Source organism: Glycine soja, chromosome 8 (genome assembly GCF_004193775.1).
Source record: "Glycine soja cultivar W05 chromosome 8, ASM419377v2, whole genome shotgun sequence".
Lineage (NCBI taxonomy): Eukaryota > Viridiplantae > Streptophyta > Magnoliopsida > Fabales > Fabaceae > Glycine > Glycine soja.
Window position 1 is genome coordinate 23,255,315 of NC_041009.1, and position 24,956 is coordinate 23,280,270.

Sequence of the window (24,956 nt, forward strand, 5' to 3'; positions counted from 1 at the left end):
TGAATCAAATTAGGGAGAAGCTTAATTAGTAGGGTACTCTAATGTTGACTGGTGTGGAGATAAGTCAAATTAAAAAAAGCACTTTTAGTTACATGTTTCAGTTTTTAGGAGCACCAATTTCATGGTGTTATAAGAAGCAACCAGTAGTTGCATTATCAACATGTGAAGCAAAATATATAGCAGGCTTATTTGTTGCTTGTCAAGCTATTTGGCTTAATTCATTAATTGGTGACAGGATCGAGGATCAAGTTGAAGAAGCCTATAAAGATGTTTGTAGATAATAAATCTACAATTAACTTGGCCAAGAACCCAATCTCCCATAGAAGGAGCAAACATGTTGGGACAAAAATTCACTTTCTAAGGGAACACATGAATAAAGGTGTGATCAAAATTGTCTATTGTCTCACTGAATCACAAGTAGCATATGTGATGAGTAAGACAATAAAGATTGAAAGATTTGAGAAGCTAAGGAAAGCTTTAAGTGTTGTAGCATTTTGAATTAAGGGGGATGATGCAGTAGACTAATTCAAAAGCTTATATGAGTTAATTTGTGGCCGTTAGTATATTGAGACGGTTAGACAACTAGGTAATTATAACTAATCGAGTTTGTTGTTGCAAGCTTCCTCCATGTATAAAAATTATTCTTTGTAAAACATTCTACAGAAATCAATAATAGAACTCTCATTCTCAATTTCATTTACTCTCTCATCCTCTTAATTTCTCTCTAAACAGAAATTGTGTGTGTGAACCACTTGCTCCAAAAATATATACGTGATCTCTTTTTTAAAAAAAAGGAATATATACGTGACTAAACAATTGGCAAGGAGAGATGTCAAATACTATTCTTAAATTTAATTAGATTAGATGATGAGGGTGATGAAAAGATTTCCAAAGCAGCTTAATCGACGTAAGTAAAAATTACCCAGTTGTATTCTCTTTCCAATAATACCGATTTGAGCATAAAAGGAAAACTTTTTTAATATTGAAATAAGATGGGAGGGGAGAGAGAATCCAAGCAAGATGACAGACAGGGAGTAATATGAAAGAGCCAATAAAGAAGCTGAAGAGTGTGCTTTTAATATGAAACATTTTTTATATTTCTTATGAATTTTTTATGCATATTATTTTTTCCTAAAAATTTTGCTACAATTTTAGCAAATATATGATTATTTTCTTAAACTCGTTAAATTCATAGATTATTTTTTTTCTTGGTATTCTTATACAACTTTTTGTTTCACATATAAAACTAAACTTTTTGATTCAATAGGAGAAGGCGCTATAGATGTTGTAAATAAAGAAACTTGAAAAGTGTTACTAATAAAGTAAAAAAATATTTTAATAAAAAATAGTTAATATTAAAATAATATCATTAAATACCTAACATCATTCATAAAAGATTATTATATTAACAAAATTGTTTTAATTATTTTAGTCGTTTCAAATTATTTTTTCAAGGTAGCCACTGAGTTACAGTATGCACATGTAGGTAATTAAAAAAAATGAATAGTAGAACAATTGATTTACCAAGGAGACGTTGCAGTACAGGGTTCTTAGGTTCTAGTACAAGAAGCCAGTGCAATCTTAACGGGTTACGTAGTGTTTGTTAATTAATTAATCAATGAAGCTTGTGTACTACATCGAGTGCATGTTCCACGATAGACAAATACAGTATCAATCAATGAATAATATATTGCATGTAACAGATCGCCACCAATCCCCGCTAATATAATGGTTGCATCTCATTGAGCCGAGTTGGCTGCATCAAGTTGTGATGGGAATCAATGGCAGCAATCACGCCAAGAAAATGAAATCCCATTATCTTCTCACAGTATATCATTAATTAGGCTAACTGGTGTTGACGGATATAAATCCATTACTGCCATTGATTCTCATCACAACATGGTCCAGTCTACTCGGGAACCCACACAGGTTATTTAAGGCTTTTTTTTTAGAACAAAACTCGATTGCAATGAACCTAAAAAAAGGAATAAACATTTGGTTGACTAACGAGTATTTAGTTTAATTCTCATTTTTTGTTGTTGTGTTGTGTTAGGAGGTCAGAGAACTTGCATTGCAGGAGTCATTGAAAGAGCAAGATAGAAATGTTTGCTGATGTTATGTGAGGGTGAATGTCCTTTGATATGAAAGCCATGTGAGAGAATGCTTGCTTGTTTTTACTTACTGTTTTCATCTCTGCTATGAACCGGTTTGTTTTTCAAGAGAAAGAGGCACATATCTAGTTTCCAGTGTCCCGCTGTTAGCCACAGCTCATATCATATGACATGTTTTTCTTTGTATTAACGGCTAGTGTTACATTTCTTATCTCCATTCTCTACTCGAACTAGTTCTAGACATTAATGAATAAGTTGTAATCAAGTCAGCCAGATTTTACAAGTGTGTTTTTGGGTGAATGTTTGCAAGACATAGTTAATGTGGATATTAACATAAAACATATTAATTACTATTTTAACGTTAATTTTATAAAATATCCAAACATGCACTAAAAATGTCAAAATCACATAAAGTGATCCATAATGCCAATAGAGACATAAGCAAAAAGTTTGTATAAAGATATAAAATGGATCCAGTAATTAACAAAGAACAAGAAAGAAAGAAGGCAAAAGAGGTGGTTGGTTTGAGTTTTCTAACTAATATTTTTAATAAAACTAACAAACTAATAATTACTGATAAAAAATAAATAAAAAATTGTGGAGAACATTAAAATATGCAGAAAAGTGAGAAACTGAACATAAAATATGAGACCCACCGAAAGCATAGTTGGGCTTGCCATTTGGTCCTATATATATTTGTAAAAAACAAGATGCAAAACAAAACCGGCCCATGATTAATTTCTTTTTCCCTCCTCTTTTTTATCTCTCTCTCACCCCACTCCACTCTTTTGGATTTTTATTTTTTATTTATAAACATATCTTTGAGAAAAATTTAATTGCCATGGAGAATTTTGACAAAATCCTGTCAAGATACTTATAAATATTGCGTAAAATATTCAAGATAAGAGAGACTAAAGTAAGTTACTCAAATTATTTTTTTAAAAATCAGGTTAGATTTATTTTTCCCTCAAATCACACACAACTCTAGTAACATATGTACATCATTTCCCATCTCGGATCTAACCTTTGTGGCACTGGCAATCACCTCTTGTGAAGTTATTTTGGAAACGGGTTCTTGGACGTGAACATCAAGTTATCAATGATATAATATATTCGACGTCATTACAGAAATATATCACGACTAAAAAACACAATCAGACCGTTATTTTGTCTCCCACTCATTGTATTGGTTCAAAGATCAGTTTTTAATTGGATTTGTTATATAAGTCGATTTATTTGTTTATTTATTTATTGTTGAATCTCTTAGTGGCCTCATCCACTTAATTTGCCACACTTTTTTGGTGAAACATCGAATTGAATTTTAACGGTTCTTTTATTTGAAGATACACAACTACAATACAACTCAAGTAGTACGTGCTCAATTAATATATAGCTAATTCTACTAATGCTATCGTGATTATGTGTGAGATTGACACCTACGATCATGGGTCTAGTTAAATATTTGTATAGAGCTCAGCTTTTACGGCCACATGCACATGAACAAGCTCTATCACAGCCTGCAAGAATAGGTCTTCATGATTTCAAATATATGAATGTTGGCTTTTCGTTAACTTGTTTGACTCCCCCATGTTTGATAGAAAAGCCGCAATCTCGGCAAACTGTATTACTCTACTTGTTGCAACATAGTGTCTTTGATATTGCAATTTTCCTCGTTCTAGCCACTATACTACTATACTAGTTTTTTTTCTTCTTTTTTTTGAGAGATATTCTGACAAGACATCTCAACTTTCTTTTTGGGCAAAGACCACATAATTCTCTTTCAAATAAGATAAAGTCACTGTAGATGACAATTTTTTCTCCCTATGTTTAAAGTAACTACTTATACAAGACTCAAACTTAACAATTACAGTTTAATTATTGTCAATTGATCCACGATATTTACATGTTAACGAACATTAGTTCTGCTCTCTTAACTTATAGTGCATAGTTATGTTCTTACTCTTAAGTCTTACCTGTTAAGTTTTTTTGACATGACTTGACGATTGTGATGAATCTATAAAATTCAAACTAATTTTTAAAAAATTTATTTCAAATACATCCAAATATAATTAAACCAAACACTACTAAGTTAAGATGAGACAATACATTTAGTGGAAAGTAGTTTGCGGGGACAAAATATATCTCCTGGAACTTGAACTAGAAAAGTAAAAAAAAAGAAAAAAAACTTTATAAAATAAATGAAGTAAATGGGGCCCAGAGCTGAGGGGGGTAACAGAACCTCTCTCTTTCTTGATACCAACCTTGCATACACATCAGACAAAACTGAGGGCTATGATGAGGTTCAGTGTGGGACCCTAGTCCTGTGAGGGCCCCATCCTCACTCATTTTCACAGGGTCACGACAAGAATGTGACATGCACATGCTGAACCCGGAAGGAAGACATTCTCACTCACACACCATAACCATTCCCTCCAACACTGCATGCGCTGACAACCACTCTTTTGATCTCCACATCCAACCTACACTGAAAACAACCCAGCAATGCAAACTGCAAACTCATGATATTATTTATGATGCTATGCAGTATTCTCTACACATACCTCATTCTCAACTTGGAAAACCACATCCTCAACTTAATATCAGATATGCATTCATCCCCATTGGGCTTTCACTAGGTTACAACTAGCTCAAATTTGGACTAGTCATAGGAGGGAAAATAAACTCCATTCTATACTAGAACTACTCCTTCAAATTTAAAATAAATTAAAATATAAAAATTAACTGTGAAATAAATTTATCATATTTTTTACACATTTAAAAAAATTCATCTTGTAGGAACTCAAATTTCCTAAAAATTCAAATACAAAAGTAGATATTTATTCTAAAAAGATTATACAATATATATATGGCTACATGCTACTGATCCAGTACTGACAGATGCAAAATTTAACTAACCTATATCTTTAGCCTTCCTAGCTAGTAGTTGTTGTTAAAATTTAAAACATGTACCACAAATTTATCTCTTCAAATTTCCATGAAAAGAAACTTTTGTTAGAGTAAACAATTCAATTATGCATTCTCTGTCTTTGATTGAGAAGCTTCCCGGATTCTTTCCTAGTTGTTTTTTCCCATGTGTTTTTTATTGAAAAAGCATCTAACTTACCTGATTGCATTTGCAATACAATGGAGTTTCCTGAATTGGGTTTGGGTATCAGGATAATAAAAAAAATTGTATTTTATCAAACAGAAATCAGTGATTTGTTGAGCCTGGTACATTATGTGTCAGCCTCTCTCAATGGAATTGCCATAATTACAATAAATGTTGGCCTACTAAATGTATGGTTATTCTCTTTTCTTGGGTACAATGTATTGTTATTTTTTATTTATGTACCGGACCAATTGTTGTTTTCTTTTGTACCTTAGGGTAACATAATTAAGGAGTTGTCGTAGGGAGTTTAACCTTTCTCATTTAAATCCTCACCAAAAAGACAAAAAGAAAGAAAGAATATGTTTTGTTTAAATCCTCACCTACCCTAATCATTCATGTTATTAACATCGTCCTCGTGTGTGATTGTAACCAAATATATTGACTATGAGCAAATAATCAATTTCATCAAGCATCCAACCCTATTAGGAGAGGAAACTATTATAGTGAATTGAAAATTCCATCTAAATTATACCCACTTTCACCATTTAAATTAAATATAATACGAGTATCATTAAAGGTGGATTCGATGGATACTAATGGAGGCTCTGACCACTCCCCTAAACATTATTGGTATATGAAAACTTTTATCTAAATCAGATTTGTCTGCTTAAATAGAAGAACGAATTATTGGAGTGATAACTAGTAATTAATCTCATGCTCAAGACAGAGAAAAAGGAAGCTTGTAAAGAAAAGGGTTTGTTGCACTGCGCTACACAATCTTATATCCCCTGGCCTGCTGATATACAATATTAGCTATATTAAAGGACTTTATCAGAATTTTTAAGTCGACGCAATTAAGTTCACACATACATCAATTCGGTGTTGTCTTAATTGAGGAACTTTGCGTATTTGTGAGTATGACATATAATTTGGTGGATCACTTAATTACTAACTTATATACGAAAATGATATGCAGTTATGCACAATCCACACCAACAAAATGAAGGCCACGTCAATGTCCATCTGATATGGGAATTAATTTGAAAAGCTAAAAGGATAGCTTTTCTGGCAATTAAAATTAGAAGTTGCAATATAAATTTAAGCTTAATTTTTTTAAAATAAAAATATTGCCTGTCTCGTGACTTTACACATAAGTTTATTGGTTTATCTAGTTTTCTATGGATTTAACTTGTATAGTTTTAAATATCTTTTTAAGTTCAAATTGCTCTTTGAATCTGGCTTCTTAAAATGATGGATTAGTTCTTAGTTTTTTATGGGTCTCCTCATCATTATTAGAGTATTGTTTTGTTCTTTCCTTTCTTAGGTCAAAATAATCCTTCCTTCATGAGTTTAGATTTTGGTATGCCAAGTAGGTGCTGTGACAATCCGCTACAGCAAATATGAGAAGCCATCATCACCCAAAGGTGGGTGATGTTGATGCAAGGACATGGGGCAAATCCATTATTTCGTGTTGTTTTCTGCAATGTGAATAAAATGAAAATTCACCATGAAATGTCTAACAAATTAAATGAGAAATCCATTCCTTTTTATAAGCTTTAAAATTTTCTCCATGTGGAATTGTGTGCTGGATGGATTGTGATATCAACGTCATTTTGGCCTGAATTACAGCATCCTAATTTTATGGAACTAGAAGGAAATAAAAGATGGACAAATTTCCATTTTGTCTTTCTTCAGCAAATAACCACATAAAAAATAGGGAGTACTAATAGTTAGTGTCCCATGATTCACTTGAAGATTAAAACTCACCTACTGGTGTAGGATATTAGGGGTCAAAGAAGAATAAAAGTTACTGAGAGAGTCCAATGAATTTAATGCAGAGGCCAAAAAAAGAAATAAGATACTAGCAATATAGAATGGTATTATTTGAGGCTATGTCGTTGCACCATGAAGATTCAAAAAGTGAAAGAGCAAAATTTAGGAGAGACGAACACTCCTCACAGAACTACTTAGGCAGGCCCTAGTCTTTGATATCAAACCAAAGGCACATTCCACCTACCTATACCTTACCTAGACAAAAAGCTTCAACTTCAGAACACTCTTTTTTTGTCATGTCTGAACATGCAGCACCCACTTTCAAAACTGTGCTAGTTTGAGTTGGAGTGAAAGTGACTTGAACCAACATTTACAACAACAACAACAACAACATTCCACTCTGCTGAATTATTTTCTAACTCAAATTCATGGCCTCAACAGCTGAACCACTTCCTTATAGCTCAAGAAGAAGAGATGAGTCAGAGTTCAATTTGAGAGAATGGGCAGTGAAAGCTAGAATCCGCCGAGAGAACACCAACTCTAGAAGGTACTCAGGATCTTACATGAGAAGCTTTAGAGAAGACACAAGGTCATTTAGATCAAACATAACCATTTCTAGCACTGCTTCTTCACCCGGATACCCCTTAAAAGGTACCTTTTTTTTCCTCCCTCCAATTCAAAGGAGTTCATTGTTTTAAGTCTTAATCTCATTTTCACCTCAAATTCTCTCATTTGTTGCAGATGATATAGACCCTTCAACATATTCTTTCACAACTGCTCTTAAAGGTACAACTACAAGTGAATGAACATTGAACCACATTGATCATTAGCATAGCATGTTTATGATTTTTTTTTTTTTGTGCTTAAGGTTTTTTAATCAAATAAATGATGGTGGTGGTCCATTGCAGCATTGCAAGCAAGGGCAGGCTATAACAGGTGGGGATGCTTATCTCCAGATGGTTTTGCTTTAAATTCCAAGTGGAATGAAGCAGAAAGGTATATATGCAACCCTCTCTCAGGGGAGGTACCATTGGAGTGTTTATCTGCAAAAACTCTTAGTGGAAGATCTTTTAGAAACTCAATAAACAGAATTGCCATGTCTGCTCCTCTAGTTTATTCCTCAAAGCACATTCCAACAAAGCCAGCAACTTACATACAAGAAGAAGTGGCTCTTCAATTTCCCAATCCAGGTTCAAACACTTAATTAGCAAGCCATGATGTTCTTTATTTCCTTTTTAATTGCAAGAACAGTTCAATTTACTTCCCGATTCTACTTTGTCTCTCTCTCTCTCTCTCTCTCTCTCTATTCAGAAAAGAAGAAAGAGGGAATCACAAGAGATGTTGGTACTCAAAGCACACCCCCTTATCTTAGTTCAACCAGTCCCAGCCCTGCTTCAACTCCATCCATCACAGAGAGATCAAAACCTCGAATTTCTGACTCCCTTAACTTAAATGCAAAAACAACAAATTCCGACGAAGAGGTATGTGCAACACATTTTTCACTGTATTTAATTTCCTTTAATGAGTTTATCAGAAATTCAAAATCTTATAAACGTTCTAATCAAGACCTCAAACACTTTAGATTCAATTCATATTTCCCTTTTCTTTGGTCCTCAATTATGAATGCCATTAAGTGAGTGAAGATAAAAACACCAAGACACAAGAAATTGCTAGAGTTTTAAACTATTGTAATTTGTTTGTGCCTCTTTTTTTGGATTGTACTTAATTTGTTATTTTCCTCTTGTTTGACAAAATAGAAATTGTAAAACTAGAGTAAATAGTGTATGAACTTAAAGTATAATCCAATCTAATTACATAGTATAATGTGTAGTAAATTTGTTTACTTTTATAATAATTATTTTAAAAATTATACATATAATGTATTATCTAATATCATGTATGATCTAAAGAAGTATCCAAAAAATGAGATAAAAAGCCAGGTTGCATTTCAATTTTTCAAAATTATTCAAATCGAAAGGAAAGAAAGAGAACAACATAGTGCAGTTTCCAAGATTAAAGAATCAAATCTGTTGTCTAGATTATAACCTTCAAGTGTGGGGCAGTGATAGTTATATTGTCCCACTGGATTTCATGTTTTAAGTGTATCACTTATTTTTGGCCCCTACTTACTTTCCCCCCTAGGAGGCTGCTTTATACTACACATACGGTTGCACTTGTCTGTGATTTTGGGAATCAATTTTTCACTCATCGAAGTGTGATCTCAGATGCGAGTGTCAAATTTTTCATAACTCTTCAATCAAACCTTGTTCTTCCTCTTGAATGATTTAAACATGGCAGCAGTGTGGTTCTTTTTGAACATATATAGCTCTTCCCTTTGTCTCATATGAAGGCACTGAAGATTCTGAAATCCAAAGTACATTAGTTTACCTTCATGGGTACTTCAACAAAATGTCTACTCACTGTCATGCTACGTACCTTTCCTTCATTAGAATTACATACAAATGAACAGAGAGAGTAAAGAATGTAAACTAAATTATTGTATAGCAATAATAACATCATAGAATAGTCACATTAAGGAAATATGGCACGGGAAACTGTAAATGATTCGTATTTCAATTAAGGATAATGCAAATGGTTCCCGTAACTGTTGTACTAACTGTGCTACATTCCAATAGTTTTTTTTGCAAATGTCACACACATGAACATGATATAGCCAACAAAGTTGTTAGAGATTGAATTATTATTCCATACGTAAGCTAGTCATAAATAATGATCTTTTGTCTTTTGCTTATTCAAATGGAACATCTCTTGCTTCAGTTTAAATTTATATGAATTCTGCAATCGATAAGTTGGCCAATCTCTCTCTGTGTCAGAAGAAAATGTCGGTTCGTAACATCCAAACAAAATTGGCATATTAGGTAGAAACACGGCACAGGTGCATTAAATCAAAAAGTATTATCTATACCAAAAAAAAAAAATCATTTTACATTATTTCAATTTAACCTTCAAAACATTGATATTAAGATAGGATTAGTTTTATATCTAAGCATAATTGGTTCAGTACTATAGATATTTTGTTGTTACAATTAAATCAAATTATATAGTTATTACCGACGGTTGATTTGGTTTGATTTGGACATATTATTTATCTGGTTTGGCTAATTGGTTTACTATATACTGTGTTTGCACCGATTCAATTCCATTCTTAATGTATATGCAAATATTAACATATAAAATTAATAAACATAATAGTTGTTAATAGTTTCACATTAATTAGCTAGGGTGTGGGGAAACCTGATTAGATTAATAAACTGATCCAGTTGTTATGATTATTTTTTTGTAATTTTTTAATAAGCCTTCCCAGACATGGAAGTTTCTGAAGTTTTCAAAATAGAGAGACTTGAGTGAGTTTTCAAAATAGAAAGGATTTTTTATATATATAATAAAGACAAAATTCAAAAAGGGATATGAGAATAATCGAAAAGAAATGAATTCTCTGTAAGATGAAAAATCGTACCCATATGACCCACTCATTCTAAACTATTTTTTTTTCTTTCATTTTATTTTCTCTATTTTAAGATTAAAATGAAGGAAAACTTTTTAAAAGGCATTACTTTGAGAATATTAATTTTGCAAATAAAAATTGAAAATGGATTACTTGAAACTAGGTGTTTTCCTTCGAGACCTATCGTCAATCAAAACTTGGTTTGCTTATAAATCTGCTTTACTAATTTGTTTGGCATTAATTAAAAGTGGCAGTGTAAAATCATCTTCGATTTTTTTGTTTTATTAAAATAATTTGAGTTTGATAATAGCTACTTAAGAAAAACTGTATTCCAGATTAAAATAAATAAATTCCTTCAATTAAAATAATATATCAATTCAATAAAAAAATTTACAATACAATAATTTAAAATTTTAAAAATCTCATAAAATTAAAATTCAATTGATTTATGTGTATGCTTAAATGATCTGCACTTGATCTTAGCAAAAGGCTCGTAAAAGTATATATATATATATATATATATATATATATATATATATATATATATATATATATATATATATATATATATATATATATATATATATATATATATTGACGAATCTGCATTGTACTACAACACCCGTAGCCAGTATCTAAGATTGGCTTACATATGTACACAAAGATTTTACCAATTTACTGAGCTTTCTTACCAAATGTAACAAACTTGAATTCAACCTTTGGGTTTGTAACTTCCATGTCAAAAAATTCATGATCGAATATTTTCCCACAAAAGATGACACATGATTGAACTGATGTTGATTAGTGTTTCCTAAATTAGCAACATTCCGAACTGATTAATGGGATTGAGAAGGCACATCATACCAAGCATGACATTGATGTGAGAGTGGCAAATGCATGTGCAGGTGGAAGAGAAAGATGAAGAAACATGGGAGACAAGAGAAACAAAAAGAGAAAAGAAGGTGTGGAGGAAGAAAGAGGAGCAACTTTGCAAACAAAGTGGGTGCTTTTCGTGGATGAGAAAAAAAAAGGGAGAAAGAGAAAAAGAAAGACAAAGAAGGAATAACATCTTTCTCACTCACTTCAAAGCTGGCAAAAGATAAAGAGGCTGAAAAAAAGATAAAGGGGGTACATGCATGATGGTTGAGATTCTCTTTCTCACTCACACACATGCAAGCAATTTTTACAGTGCTTTATTACTGAAAATAGAGAAGTTAAGAGCAATTGCAAATTTCAAAGAGCAATTTCAAATTGTAATATGAAGGGGATGAACTGTGGCGTGTGTGTCGCTCTCTATCTCTCGTGGTCCATTTTTTTTGTGTTTTATGTAAAATAGTAAGTGATGGCATGGCTTGTTGTGTTCTTGTGGTGAAATTTGGCTGACAGCTCGGGCTTCACGTGCATGCTTTTGTTCTGCATTTTGAATCCGTATACGGAGGTTCTTATCACTTTCGTCTTACAAGTCAATTGTTAAACAACTAGTCAGGATATTTACTTGTTTATTGATGTAAAATTCATCAATGGTAATATGAATAATATAATTAAAATACTATATGTAGATAGCTTTTGAAGAAATAAATATGAAAATAGAGCTTTTCATTGTGTTCGACACGTTTTAAATAGGATTATTTCCGAAGTTCTAACAAGGACGGATCCATCTTATGGACATTCATTACATAAAGATATGTTTGTGAAGAATTAATTTATATGTAAATTTTAAAATTTTGTCCCTAAATCTTTTGTAATGCTTGAATTAATGATGAAAAAGTAATTTTCATAGTTAAATTTTGTCATCAATGCTTAATTTTCTTTAGTGATTGGGGAAATTACCCCCAATCTTTTAATTTTTTCTAATATAATGTATGATTACAAATTTTCCCAAGTGTAGTATAAAAACCTAATTGATAATATGAGAATTATTCCTACAAATTTATGTATTTTTTTTATTCGTAAAAGTTAAAAACTTATACCATGAAATTTATATTTATTCACTTATTGTGCTAAATCAATAAGGTTAGACCCTTGATACAAATTTATGTATATGATTATTCTTCTCATGATATAAAATTTCTATATCTTTGTATTTACAGGAGGATACATGTGGGAGAAAGAATATAGCTCTGGAAGAAATAAATATGAAAATATAATAAATATATGTGGTGGGGTTATATAACCATTTGCATAAAAAACTATTGACGTACGTGGTTGTACATTTATCCCGTATAGTAGAAAGGAAATTCTTAAATTTCAAAAGATTATTTATTTATTTATTTTGTTGAAATGATAATGAAGAAAAAAGTAAAGAGGAAAGAAAATTAATTTGAACATTAATAAATTCAATTTTTTCTTTTCAATTTCTACATTTATTTCAAATTTTAAAATGTTGTCCTTTCTTCCATTTATTAACACAACCATGAACAGTAGTGTGTAATAAAAGCCATGTTACTTGAGGTTGTTCATAAAATGCTTCATATTTTACTTTTTTTTCTATTGTTTTAAGACGTGAAATTTTTTCAATTAAATTCATTTATATCAAAATTATAAAAATTAATTAATGTTCGGTCAAAAAATTATAAACATGATAAAAAATTTATGAATAAGTGAATGTGATGAACAATCAATTTTTTTATTTGTTCATAAGACTCACTTTTCAAGCAAATTTTATTATGTTTATGACTCTTTATTTGAAATGTCTATTTGTTGGTTCGATCATAATTTTGATAAAGGTGATATAATAGGGAGAATGAAATTAAGGTATGACTTGGGAGGTTGTGATGGGTGGAAAGAGTATGTTACACTGTGCATTTTCAAGTTAAAATAAATTATGATTATCATATAACTCACTTTCTCCCTATTTTTCACTCTATCTTTTTCTGCATTTTTCATCATATCACATCTATCCTTTTTTTTTCTCTATCTTTTGTTTTGTCTCTCCTCCATTTGCCCCAAATTGGGGCAGAGGTTTATCATTTTTCAGGGAAAAAAGTGTGATGTGTCATAGATAAATTGGTGATTAAAAAGAGGGAAGAAACAATATTAAAGAGTATTTGAGAGTATTATTAGAAATTTTTTATCTAATAATAATAATGATAATTTGTTATAATATGTTTTCATAAACTATTGTTTATATTTTCTTTCTTTCCTATTTGATGCCATGCTACTGATGACAATTAAATATAAATTTATTTATGAGTTTAATTTTCCATGTATTGGTAGAGTAAACAACTTTATTCTAATTAAGTAAAATCGATTGCATGAATTCCAATGATACTAAAGTCGGTTAAAACTAATATTTTAAGTTATAATTTACCCATCATAAACAAAGACAGATGACTTACGCGAGGATTATATAACAGAAAGGGGAAGAATTATTATTTTGTTTGTAGAAAAACGACGTCGGATTTATTCCTTTGGTCCTTGGTGATCAGAGTACATCAACATTTTCTCTCGTAGATATGAGGATCATACTTTTGCAAACGCTGTCAGATTCACCTTAAATCAAGAGTAAGTTAGTTATTATTATGTCACTAATACTCTAATTTCTGTGTTCCTAATTTGGTTTAACTTTCTTTCTTTCTCTCTTATAATTTGGAGTTTCCTCCAAAGTGTTATGCTGTTTCATAAGATATCCCTGCCAAACAGTAAATTCGAGATATAACAAGGAATATGAGAAACTAAATGTTGAAGTCTCTGCCAAACTTTCTTTTTTTCTTTCTGAGTTCCTATGAAGGTTAGGTTAGCTTATTCCATTATTGCCATAAAACTGCTCCAAAGTAGGAATCCATGCTCACCAAAACATAATTGACTTCAGCTTTATCCTTTGACTTCGTTTCCTTCTGTTGTGCATGATTAATTCACCCATTTGCATTTCTGTTAAATGGAGTTTGAAGGATTTTTCTTTTTTGGACCTTACATTATAAATTATGAATGCCTGTTCGATGACTCACTTTATTCCTCGTCATTAATTAATGTTGTCTTGCAGCCCAAGAGTGTGTCATTTTGTGGCTACAGCATTCCTCATCCTTCAGATAATCGTGTTAATAACATCAGGTGCTGAATATACTGTGATTTGTAAATTTGTTCCACAATCTAGTGCCATGAATTAATCTATTTTTTGTCTTAAAATCACATGAGTAGCGTATACTTAGCTACCAAATTCGTATTTTGTTAGACAATCTTGAATATTTTTGTTCACTTACTATTTGTTACTTTTGGTCGATACTAAAAGCTCTCATTGCATGACATTCTCTGTTGAACTAAGAAGTTTTCTTATCAGAGTTCAGATAAATAATTAAGCAGCCAAATATATACAAATTATTTTTCTTTTATAATAAAAAAAACAACATAATAGGAAGTAGATCAACCACAAATATGTTTTACATCATGTATGGCATGACTATTAATGCCCATATGCGTATTTGCATGACATTTCTTGTTGTATTTTTATGCTCTAAATTTGTCTATTTGCATCACGCGAGGTGTTAAAAGATGCATGTCACAACCTCATACACACAAAAGATCATCAAGAAGTAAATTCAAGATTATAGCATATGCTCTCATAGTGTAATACGAAGAGAATCAATATAACAGAATTTATGGACTTATCTGAGTCATTACGATCTTGACGATATGGGGATGAATGACTTAATTGATCACTAAAATGAGAACAAATTATACTCAGAGTTACGATTCATTCTATCAAAACTCTATAGAAAAATAACTTATAGACACCAACAACTATTGATGAGGAGATTCCGAGATTATATATAGACTGTTCAACTCTTTTTTATTCATTCATACATACTATTCAAAGAAGAAAACATAATTGTCTGTAAAATACGCTCAAAGTTTCTATCTCTCGAACAACTCTTTTTAGCCTTTCTAGCACGAGCAATCTTGAATTACAGTGAAGAAGTCTATCCTCTACATTCCATGGCACCTTGTTTAATTTGTACATATAAATATAAATACCACACTTAAGACATTCATGGAGAGAATGTATAACTAACGGTTTTGAATGGTGTTGTAGTTGAGTTTTTGCTGTGAAATAATGTTGTAGTTAAATTTAATTTATATTTGTTACACATTGGTTTTCCAGTTGTTATTTTTTTTTTTTAACTATTTTCCAATTAAGCATCATGTCAACCCCTAAATTGCTCAACATAGTTACAAATTCGAGTGTCTATTACCCATCAATTGCTATATTTGTTTGATTTGGCTTTCATGTTTCCGATTTCCCCTCCATTATGCACTGACTCTAATTTTAACCACCATTCTCACTTCTCACTCTTCAATCACAATGTTAATCTCATCACCTAAACAACCCTTCCTCCTCGTAACCATCTTAATCACCATCTTGTTATTGGGCCCAGGCCCAATCCTCGCTCGCAACGCCCACGTCATCAATTTCCGGTCACCGAACCTCTACCCGGAATCCCTAACGTGGGACCCACGCGCGCAGCACTTCCTCCTCGGATCCCTCCGCCAGCGCATCATCGCCGCCGTCTCCGACGCGGGGGTCGTGGAAACCTTCATCTCAGACACCGACCTTCCCGCAGACGTCGCCTTCCTCGGCCTCGCCGTCGATTCCCCGCGAAACCGCCTCCTCGCCGTCGTCCACTCCAGCTATTCCCTCCCTCCGTTCAACGCCCTCGCCGCCTACGACCTCCGCTCCCGCCGCCGCCTCTTCCTCTCCTCCCTCCCCTCCGAAGAGATCGACGCCGCCAATGACGTCGCCGTCGACCACCGCGGCAACGCCTTCGTCACAAACTCCGGCGGAAACTTCATCTGGAAGGTCACCACTGACGGATCCGCCTCTATCTTCTCCACATCTCCGATGTACAAGACGGCAACGGAAATTCCAGCAAACGACAACGACACCGCACCTCACGGTTCCCTAGGACTCAACGGAATCGCTTACGTCAGCAAAGGTTACCTTTTAGTGGTGCAATCGAGCACCGGGAAGGTTTTCAAGGTGGACGCGGTGGACGGCACGGCAAGGAAAGTGTTGCTGAACGAGGACCTCGTCGGCGCCGACGACATCGCGGTGAGGAAGGACGGGGCGGCGGCGGTGGTGTCGCCGTTGAAGGAGTTGTGGTTGGTGAAGAGCATTGATAGTTGGGCGGAGGGAACGGTGTACGACAACGTGGAGGTTAATGTGCGGCGGTTCCCGACGTCGGTGGTGGTCGGAGATAAGGAGAGGGTGTATGTGTTGTACGGACACTTGGATGAAGGGAGAATGGGGGATTCCGGAAGAGAGAGTTTTGGGATTGCTGAGTTAAGATCTAAAAAAGAGGGTCAAGATGAGAGCATTTGGATCTTTGTGCTCATTGGTATTGGCTTAGCTTATTTTTGCTTTTGGAGGTTTCAGATGGGTCAACTAGTTAAGAAAATGGACAAGATCAATTGAGTTTCAGTTCTAAAGAATGTTTTGCTCCCAGTTTTGTAAACATATTCAGGTTGGTTGATTGATTGACTCGTCCCAGTTTTGCAATTTTTTTCAGTTCATTCTAAGTGCAATTTTGATTAGATTGTTGCTTGATGGACTAATGGATGCCTCTAGTAATACTAAGTGGTATCGATTTTGAGTTGATACAGATCTTGTAGAAAGTAATTTGTTATCAGAAACAATAATATACAATGCCAATTTATTAATAAATCAAGTCTAAGTGGGAGGCTTGCTTCATGGGACCTCCATTTTTTAGCTGCCTTTATGGCTTCTAAGTTCTAATGAATCTATTGATACCTTTTATAGGACTGGTCTTTATAGAAATGGCCTTTTTTTTTTGTTTCATCTTGTGGTTTAATTTTCCTAAATAGAAAATACACAAACCTAATCTTTTTTATATCAAAAGAGAAAGGAATTAAGTAGATAATTGGGTACTAAACAAAATATAAGCTATATTATTAACAATTTAGTTCCGATAACAACAAATATATTTTGAACGGTAGTTGATGTTTTGGAATCGTGAATTACATCAGAGCAGCTTCAGCAAAATGAAATCAAAACATAACCTTTAACATTTCATTATTTCCCTCAATCTTATTATATCACCTATATCTGTCATGTAGCATTGCGGCTCCATTGATTTTTTTCAATCCTTTTAATGCATCAAAAACTATGTGTTAACAGAACATAATTTGCATTTAATATGCCCACATAATTTTGTGTTAAGAAAACTAAATAATTTTTGTTTTTCCGTCTGTTAAGAATGATAGTCTTATTTTGAAATCCTGGGCAGTATTTTCCTTGATGCCTAAATGCTATGAAGAAATTCCACCCATTTAGAGTTCTTAATTATGGAGTTTACCATGCAAACTCAATGTCAAGGGAACCATTTGCAAGCGAACACCGACATTCTTTCAAAATATAACACAGGCATTAACAGCAAGCGCGACCAAAATATAATCATATCATCTCTAGAAATTGGCACAATGAAACATCATGAAAAATTTGAAGTCAAAATTACTAGATGCTCAGCTGGAATACCCAAAAACCTTGCACCTTACACCAATGTCTACAACTCAACAAGATATTCTTTCAAAGTTTGAATCAACAACTAAAACCAGAAAATAACAAGCAAGGAACTTCAAGAATACTTTACTGTTCGCCAGGCAGTGTCTTGATGATATCCGAATCACCTGCAAACCACAAATTCATAAAAAAAAAAAAAGCATTAGAAAAACAAAACAAAAGCTCGTTTCTAATATTGAAATAGGAAGGGAGGCATCAGATACCAGGATCAATAATGCTAAGGCAGCACACTCTGTAATATTTGCCACATGCAGTGCCCAAATCCACATTGTCTATAAACATCAAAATATTTTGTTAATGAGACAAAAATATACAGCAACCTTAAAGAGTTAAATGACAATTTCTACCAGTTATCATAGCATCCAACAATTATCATCAATAGGTAAAATTACAATCCGGTTGTTTGTGTAATAATTTATACAAGAGAAACAGCTGCAAGTAGTGCATACAAAGGTCAGCAACCTATATCATATGTGTAATTATCAAAACGGTAGCTATAAACTTCAATAGGCTACTACAAATGCAGATAATTTAAACTTCCAAAAACCTTATCACCAGGTGTTTAAAAAATAAGCCTAAAACCACTATTCAGGTTTTAATGCAGGACATTCAAACATATGACCGACCCAAGGTCTCCCAGTGACTCCAAAATGTATATAGATAATTTTAGACGTAGCCAAACATTGACTTGAATTGACAACAAGAAGTTAACAGAAAACAGATACAAGTATCATTAACACAGTATCAATAAACAAGTATCATTAACACAGTATCCTAAGTTAAATCCAACAAGATTAAATTGACCTAAATGATATGGGGTCTGCAGACCCACATCCCACCCCATATAGATCAGAATAAATGCAAGGCATGTTACTTAAACTAGCATAAAATTAACATTAAAATTATCAGAAAAAAACATTGGAAACGGAAGAAAAGCATTAGATTAAGAACTTACTCCCATTGTAATGATGAACCCCAACCTTTGCCAACATAGCATAGTATTCAATCTCTGACTTCCTCAAAGGGGGGCAGTTGTTAGCAATGATAATCAATTTCCCTGCAGATAATTCAATAATTAATAAATCATTTTATACAACAACAAAAATATAAACAAAGGCAAACATCCACAATAACTTAATTCAAATTACATTACATCATCCTTAGAGATCAAATTAGTCAATAAATTAGTCAACCAGCAGCAAGGAACATTAACATTATCAAATGCATTTGTCACTAAAATGCTAGCATATACTTTTTTAACACACTTTTTCTGTTGTTGGGGAAAATTTCTCATATTGATCTTATATAATAACCTTGGTCCATTCCTTATTAGTGGGACCAGTGTGAAATTCAATCACGGAACACCATAATACCTTAACTATATGAAATTCAATGCACCATTTTTCAACAGTTCTGGAACTGAGACAAGTGTAGAAAATCAATGCCAAAAAATAAAAACAAGAGAGAATTTGAAAGTGTAAAACAAAAACGATACCTTTGGAGCTCCTAAGAGATTTGAGAACGGTCTTGTAACCGAGGGTGAATTTGCCACTCTTCATGACGAGAGCGAGCCTGTTGTTGATGCTCTCATGGGTCTTCTTCTGCATTTGTTAAAATAAATAACAGAAAAGAAACACATTAAAATCGAGTTGGAATTGAAAACCCTAAATCTAAAAGCTATAACCATGAACAGATCAAAAACGGTAATTGCAGAGAGAGAGCATACAGTTTTTTTTGCGGCAACCATTTTTGTGAAGAGGAGAAACCCTAGACGGAAGAGACGACGGCGAGTGAGAAATGGAGTTTGGTCACTGCCACTAGGGTTTGCTATGCTGTCGTTTCGTTAGATAATATAGAGCCCTCAGTTTCCCACATTGGGCTGGGCCTTTTTGTTCCTCTGGGCCTCAGGACCAATTTATTCTTGGATCAGTTTTTACAATCTCATTTTTAATTTTTATTCTATCCTAAAAAAACATTTATTCTTTTACACGATTAATTATGTTTTGTTTGCAATTATTATTTATTTTTCAAAGTTAAAAAGTAGTTCTAAAAAACTAGCATAAAATTATATTTTAAATGAAAATGAAAAATTAAATAAAATTTAAATTAAAATGATGTTTTTTGTGTTTGGATAAAAATTATAAATTTCATTCATTCACCGGATATTATCCTATTCGAGTCGGATAAGATTATTATTAAAAATAAAATTATTTTACAAGTATTTAACATAATTATATACATAAAATTCAAACTTGATATATTATACTTGTCAAGTTGAAACAATCCCTGTCCTAATTAAATTTTATTTGACAATTTTAATAATTTAAATGATCGTGCTTTTTTTTTACAAAATGGTTGTACTTTTTTACGTATGGTAAAGATAAATATACGGTGCATCAAATAAAAAAAACTTAAAAATGATAAAATAGATATTTTTCTATTATGTAATTAAGACAAAAAAAATGTGATTTTTTTAGTTTGTGTTTTTTTAAATAACTATATGACTTAATTTAATTTTAACATATTTTTAGAATTTAAAGTGATAATAAATAATTAAATTTGGAGATTAATTTAAAGTGATAGGATAGTGAGTTATTTTAAATTTGGTAGTTCCCCATAAGACCTCTCACACTTTAGAAGTGAAACTCTGATTTTAAATCAAATTTTGAAAACTATTTAATTTTCTGTATCCTATTTATTAAAACATCTTTAGAGACAATAATATATTCAAATACTCATAAAAGGAGAGTTGGAAATAGGAACCGCCAGAAATTATTTGCGAAAAGGAGTGTTGAAGTAAGGTCCAAATAGAATAAGCCTTGGTTGTGGCGAGTGAGGAGAAAGAAGAAGAAGAGAGGGACGATGGACGAGGATGTGGAATTGGATGCTTGGGAGATTGAGTACGTTAGTTACGGTGGGGAGCAACACCTCCCTCTCGTAATGAACCTTGTTGATCAAGAACTCAGCGAGCCTTACTCCATCTTCACGTACCGTTACTTCGTCTATCTCTGGCCTCAGCTTTCTTTCCTGGTGCTTCCTCAACTTTTTCACTTTCAGATGGTATGTAAGATGGGGAACACCGTAACACTTTCAGAGGCTACATTGTCATGCTGGTTGTCATCAAGCCCTACAGAGGAAGAGGCATTGGTACCAAATTTTAAAGAATTTATGTGTTAATTTCCTGTTTTGTGATGTTATTATTATATATTCTAAAAAATTCTAATGCTTGGGTTTTGGCTTTTTGCTTAATTTTTCTGCGGCTACAGAGCTTGTTACTAGGTCTATCAAGGTGATTATGGAATCAGGTTGTGAAGAGGTATGTATGTGCAGTGTTCTGTAGTTTAAGCATGTGGAAATGAATGAAGGCGGAGAGAAATAGAGAAAGCTTTTAGTTTCCCTGTTGGTCGGTATGAAAAACTGAAAACATGAATTTCGCTGTGTTTTCATCCTAAACAATAAAAGTCAGTAGATCGGAATTTGGGAATGATTGTTATGTATTTATCATAGAATTCATGTGTTTCTTCTTGATGATTGCATCTCAGTTAAAATGCTTTAAGGTGTACATGTCCAATAATTACCCTGTTGATTGGATGAAAATGGCAAACTCCCAAATATGATTCACACTTATTTATTCCTTTACATGCGGAGCAAAGAATTAGTTTTTGCAATTTCATTGTCTATTACTCATTTTTCTTTATTTCCTTTTCATGTGAATATGAAACTTAAAATAGGAAGAATATTATGTTAAAATTAATGTCTCACGTAAGAGACACGTGACTTATGTAGAAATTAATAAATAAATAAATAATAATTAAGAATTAAATTAAAATTGGATTAATAAGAAAAGTTTATAAAGATAAGTGATTATAAAATGAGTTAATAGTCACTAATGTGAAAAGTTCCCTTCCTAATAAAAAAATATTCTTTTTAATTCCTAGTTATCACGAACTTAGAGAGATAGAAAGAATAGTTAAGGAAGTCAAACTCATAATTCTAGTTCTGTCTTCTCTTTTTTTTAAGAAAATTAAAGTACACCGAAGAGAAGTCTCACTATAGAGAAAGATACACATTTTTTATCTATTATTTATAAGAATTATAGGTTTTAAGATTATGTTGATTTCCTATAATTATTAATTCAGGAAACCTTAAAAAAAATTTCATATTCAGCTTAAAGGAATGGAGCACAAATCCAAATCTCTTGTGAACTAGAGAACACAGCCCCATAATACTACCAGGATAGTGCACTCTCCTCCCTAGGCCAAGGCCACCTTTACTACCCAAAATGCTCATCCCCTCACATTCCAGCCCCTCCCCTATATGATTTCCCTCATCCATCCCCTCTTACGACTCTCCAATTTTCTCCTCCCAATCTCCTTTTGCCAACTGTGCTTTCTGTTAAGCATTTCCCTCTTTGAACCGATTTCTCCGCTCCTTCTCTTCCTTCTTTCATCAAATCCCATCCTGTCCCCCTTTTCTCATCTTCTCTAACACACCTAAAGGCCCATTTTTTTTTCGTTTCTTCCCTTTCCTTATGTGTATGCAGGTCAACGGCTCACCATCTTACTGTCAGCCATGGTCTTATGTCATTTATCTATCAGTTGCATTATGATATATTATTGCAAATAGAGAAAATGTAGAAACTGATAAGAAATTGAAATTGGTACCAAGAGTTTATTTGTGATTATTGTTTAACTTTGCTGACTTGGATGTTGTTTCATGTGAGAAAACAAGGCAAGGATGGGCACTTGGATATAGAGCAGGACATGCAACTTGAATGTATATTAGAATATTAAAATCCTTTTCCTCCTTGCAGTTTACTCCATGCAGGCATGCACCTCTTAAATATATGGCGCAAAGACGAGACTAAAACTATTTGTTGATTTAATATGTGTGAATATTTAGTGGAAAAGAAAGATTCAAAAGTACAGGTTTACTAAATTCTACCTATATCAAAATGGAAAGATGTTTGTTTTAACTTCTGTTTCTAAAGTTGAATTAGATATAGCAGTGAGAACATGTCCATGTTATGGAACTGTGCCTTGCATTGTCCGATTCTACAATCTTCATTAATTAAAGCTGGATTATGATAGTGCCTGTGCCTCTTTTTTCTCTGCTTCTAAAACTTCAGTTGAATTCTTGTTTTATGCTATCTTCCATTTTGTTTGGTAAAAGAACTCTTGGAGTAGCATATTTTCCGTCCCTCATTTTGTTATAACCCCTGTTCTTAAATTTTTTGTTTTTCCTTATTGAGTGCTGACAGCTAGTTACGAGATTAGTTCATTTTGAAGTAACTAATCCTACTGCCATAGTGCCATGATAGATTTTTTATTCATGTGCATGTAGTGAAAAGACTAGTATAACCAGACTTATATTCACTTAGCTTAAGCCTAAATTGTTTAGAACTTGACTTTAGAAACCAAACTTAATGGTTAGACTCACATTCTGAGTTATATATTTATTTGTATAGGTTACATTGGAAGCGGAAGTGACAAATAAAGGAGCACTGGCACTGTATGGTCGCCTTGGCTTTATTAGGGCCAAGCGTCTCTTTCACTACTATTTGAATGGAGTTGATGCTTTCCGTCTGAAACTTTTATTTCCCCGCTCAGAGTTGCACCCATCTCTGCCTATGATGTCTGATAAATACGAGAGACACATGCAAAGTGATCATGGTGATGCACCATTTAAAGAATGATTTGGTTCTGTATTTTGAGGAAACACCTTGAGCATATTGCCGTTGTATTAATCACGCATATCAATTCTGGTATAATTTTTTTTGCAGAATAACTCCTTCACGTGAAATCACTATCTATATAGAAAAAAACATCAGGTGCTTTAGGATCAATTTTAAGCTTTCTTTTGGGATGAAAAGTCAAATGATTTGTATCGATACGAGATGGTCGTGTTCAAATTTTGAATACCACTTGTTCAAAAAAACATTTGGTGAAGGTCAGGGCACTTGTTCAATATTTATTGAGAGAAATAAGCATAAATTTTGAACTTTGTATATGTGCGCAACGTAAGAGAGGATTTATTTCCTGATGTCTTAATTAAGTTTGCTGCAATCTTCAAGACTTTTAGGTCCAAGTGATGAATTAATTATGTTGTCAGTGGCCATTTATTTGTACTCCACTTGCTGAATGCATATTTGCTAGAATTTTCTATTTATTCCCAACTTTAAAATGTTTAATTGTTTTTATTTGTTTTTAAATGGAAAAAGTGATTCATAACGACTTTAAACTTGTTAATTTTAGCTCTTTTCTCATGGTGTTGGTTGGTTGAGTTTGTGACATAACACAACCAAACTTACTGGTTTCTTTGGCTAAATAATCTAGTTCGTATTGAATAAATATTTATCATGTAAGTATTTATGTATGAGTTATTTCTATAATTAAATAGAAATTATAATATAAAAAAATATAGGGAAGTTAAGAAATACTATAATAATTTTTAAGGCCAAGCCTACGGCCTACTTGTGTGGTCTAACATGTTTCAAGGCTTTTATGACAATGATACCATTTAGTTTCTAGAATTTCTTTCAATAAAGCTAATCCATAATGCTACTCTTAAACAACCATCATTTATGATTTCCATCACAAATCATACAACAAAATTGGTTTCAGATTCCCATATATAGATTGGAAGTGAATAGGTAATGAGTTAAGATAAATTTATCTTTGTTTTTATTTTACCTAAAATTTTGATTGAATCATTTATAAAATAAAACTAATTTGATCAAGACTTGAAATATGAGATAAGACCGGTAAATCCAACATTCTAACATAATATATTAATATCAAGTGTCGGAACTCCAAATACGTAAAGCCATATACACTTTTGGAACTTTCTATATGAAGCATGCGTCATGAGACATGATTTGCTTTGCGAAAAACGGGTGTAACAATGGACGAAAGATACTTCAATCAATTCACTACTTCTTTTTCTTTTCCTTTTTTTTTCCAC

The 24,956-nt window shown here is 32.7% G+C and overlaps 3 protein-coding genes and 1 pseudogene across 5 annotated transcripts; 3 read left to right on the forward strand and 1 right to left on the reverse strand.

Annotated features, from left to right (window-relative positions):
• Positions 1-6,570: 6,570 nt before the first annotated feature.
• LOC114422808 lies at positions 6,571-11,907 on the forward strand. 3 transcript variants are annotated; one of them, XM_028389343.1, is made up of 5 exons: positions 6,571-7,644; positions 7,735-7,779; positions 7,902-8,183; positions 8,305-8,474; positions 11,280-11,527. In XM_028389343.1, exons 1-5 carry the CDS (start codon positions 7,422-7,424, stop codon positions 11,379-11,381), a joined length of 822 nt encoding a protein of 273 aa, XP_028245144.1. In that variant the 5' UTR covers positions 6,571-7,421; the 3' UTR covers positions 11,382-11,527. The 3 variants fall into 3 exon arrangements, with proteins under 3 accessions (XP_028245144.1, XP_028245145.1, XP_028245143.1); XM_028389344.1 differs by lacking the exon at positions 11,280-11,527 and adding an exon at positions 9,136-10,809 and having other exon boundaries at positions 6,698-7,644; XM_028389342.1 differs by having other exon boundaries at positions 6,844-7,644; positions 11,365-11,907.
• Positions 11,908-15,089: 3,182 nt separating this feature from the next.
• On the forward strand, positions 15,090-17,053 carry LOC114422809. The gene has a single exon (XM_028389345.1). It carries the CDS (start codon positions 15,759-15,761, stop codon positions 16,866-16,868), a length of 1,110 nt encoding a protein of 369 aa, XP_028245146.1. The 5' UTR covers positions 15,090-15,758; the 3' UTR covers positions 16,869-17,053.
• A 787-nt stretch (positions 17,054-17,840) lies between these two features.
• On the reverse strand, positions 17,841-19,858 carry LOC114422810 (60S ribosomal protein L30-like). Its single transcript, XM_028389346.1, has 5 exons — positions 19,720-19,858; positions 19,489-19,594; positions 18,949-19,050; positions 18,197-18,265; positions 17,841-18,100 (listed from the first exon to the last, which is right to left on the reverse strand). The coding sequence occupies exons 1-5, from the start codon at positions 19,738-19,740 to the stop codon at positions 18,060-18,062; spliced, it is 339 nt and encodes a 112-aa protein (XP_028245147.1). The 5' UTR covers positions 19,741-19,858; the 3' UTR covers positions 17,841-18,059.
• A 926-nt stretch (positions 19,859-20,784) lies between these two features.
• Positions 20,785-24,157, forward strand: LOC114421489 (annotated as a pseudogene).
• The last annotated feature ends 799 nt before the right edge of the window (positions 24,158-24,956 follow it).

Coding starts and splice junctions, on each gene's coding strand:
- LOC114422810 (XM_028389346.1), bottom strand. CDS start 19,740: ATGGTTGCCGCAAAAAAAACT. Junction 19,595..19,719: donor TGGTTGCCGCAAAAAAAACT/GTATGCTCTCTC, acceptor TAACAAATGCAG/AAGAAGACCCATGAGAGCAT. Junction 18,266..18,948: donor GGTTCATCATTACAATGGGA/GTAAGTTCTTAA, acceptor TGATGTTTATAG/ACAATGTGGATTTGGGCACT.
- LOC114422809 (XM_028389345.1), top strand. CDS start 15,759: ATGTTAATCTCATCACCTAAACAACCCTTCCTCCTCGTAACCATCTTA.
- LOC114422808 (XM_028389342.1), top strand. CDS start 7,422: ATGGCCTCAACAGCTGAACCACTTCCTTATAGCTCAAGAAGAAGAGAT. Junction 7,780..7,901: donor TTTCACAACTGCTCTTAAAG/GTACAACTACAA, acceptor GGTCCATTGCAG/CATTGCAAGCAAGGGCAGGC. Junction 8,184..8,304: donor TCTTCAATTTCCCAATCCAG/GTTCAAACACTT, acceptor CTCTCTATTCAG/AAAAGAAGAAAGAGGGAATC.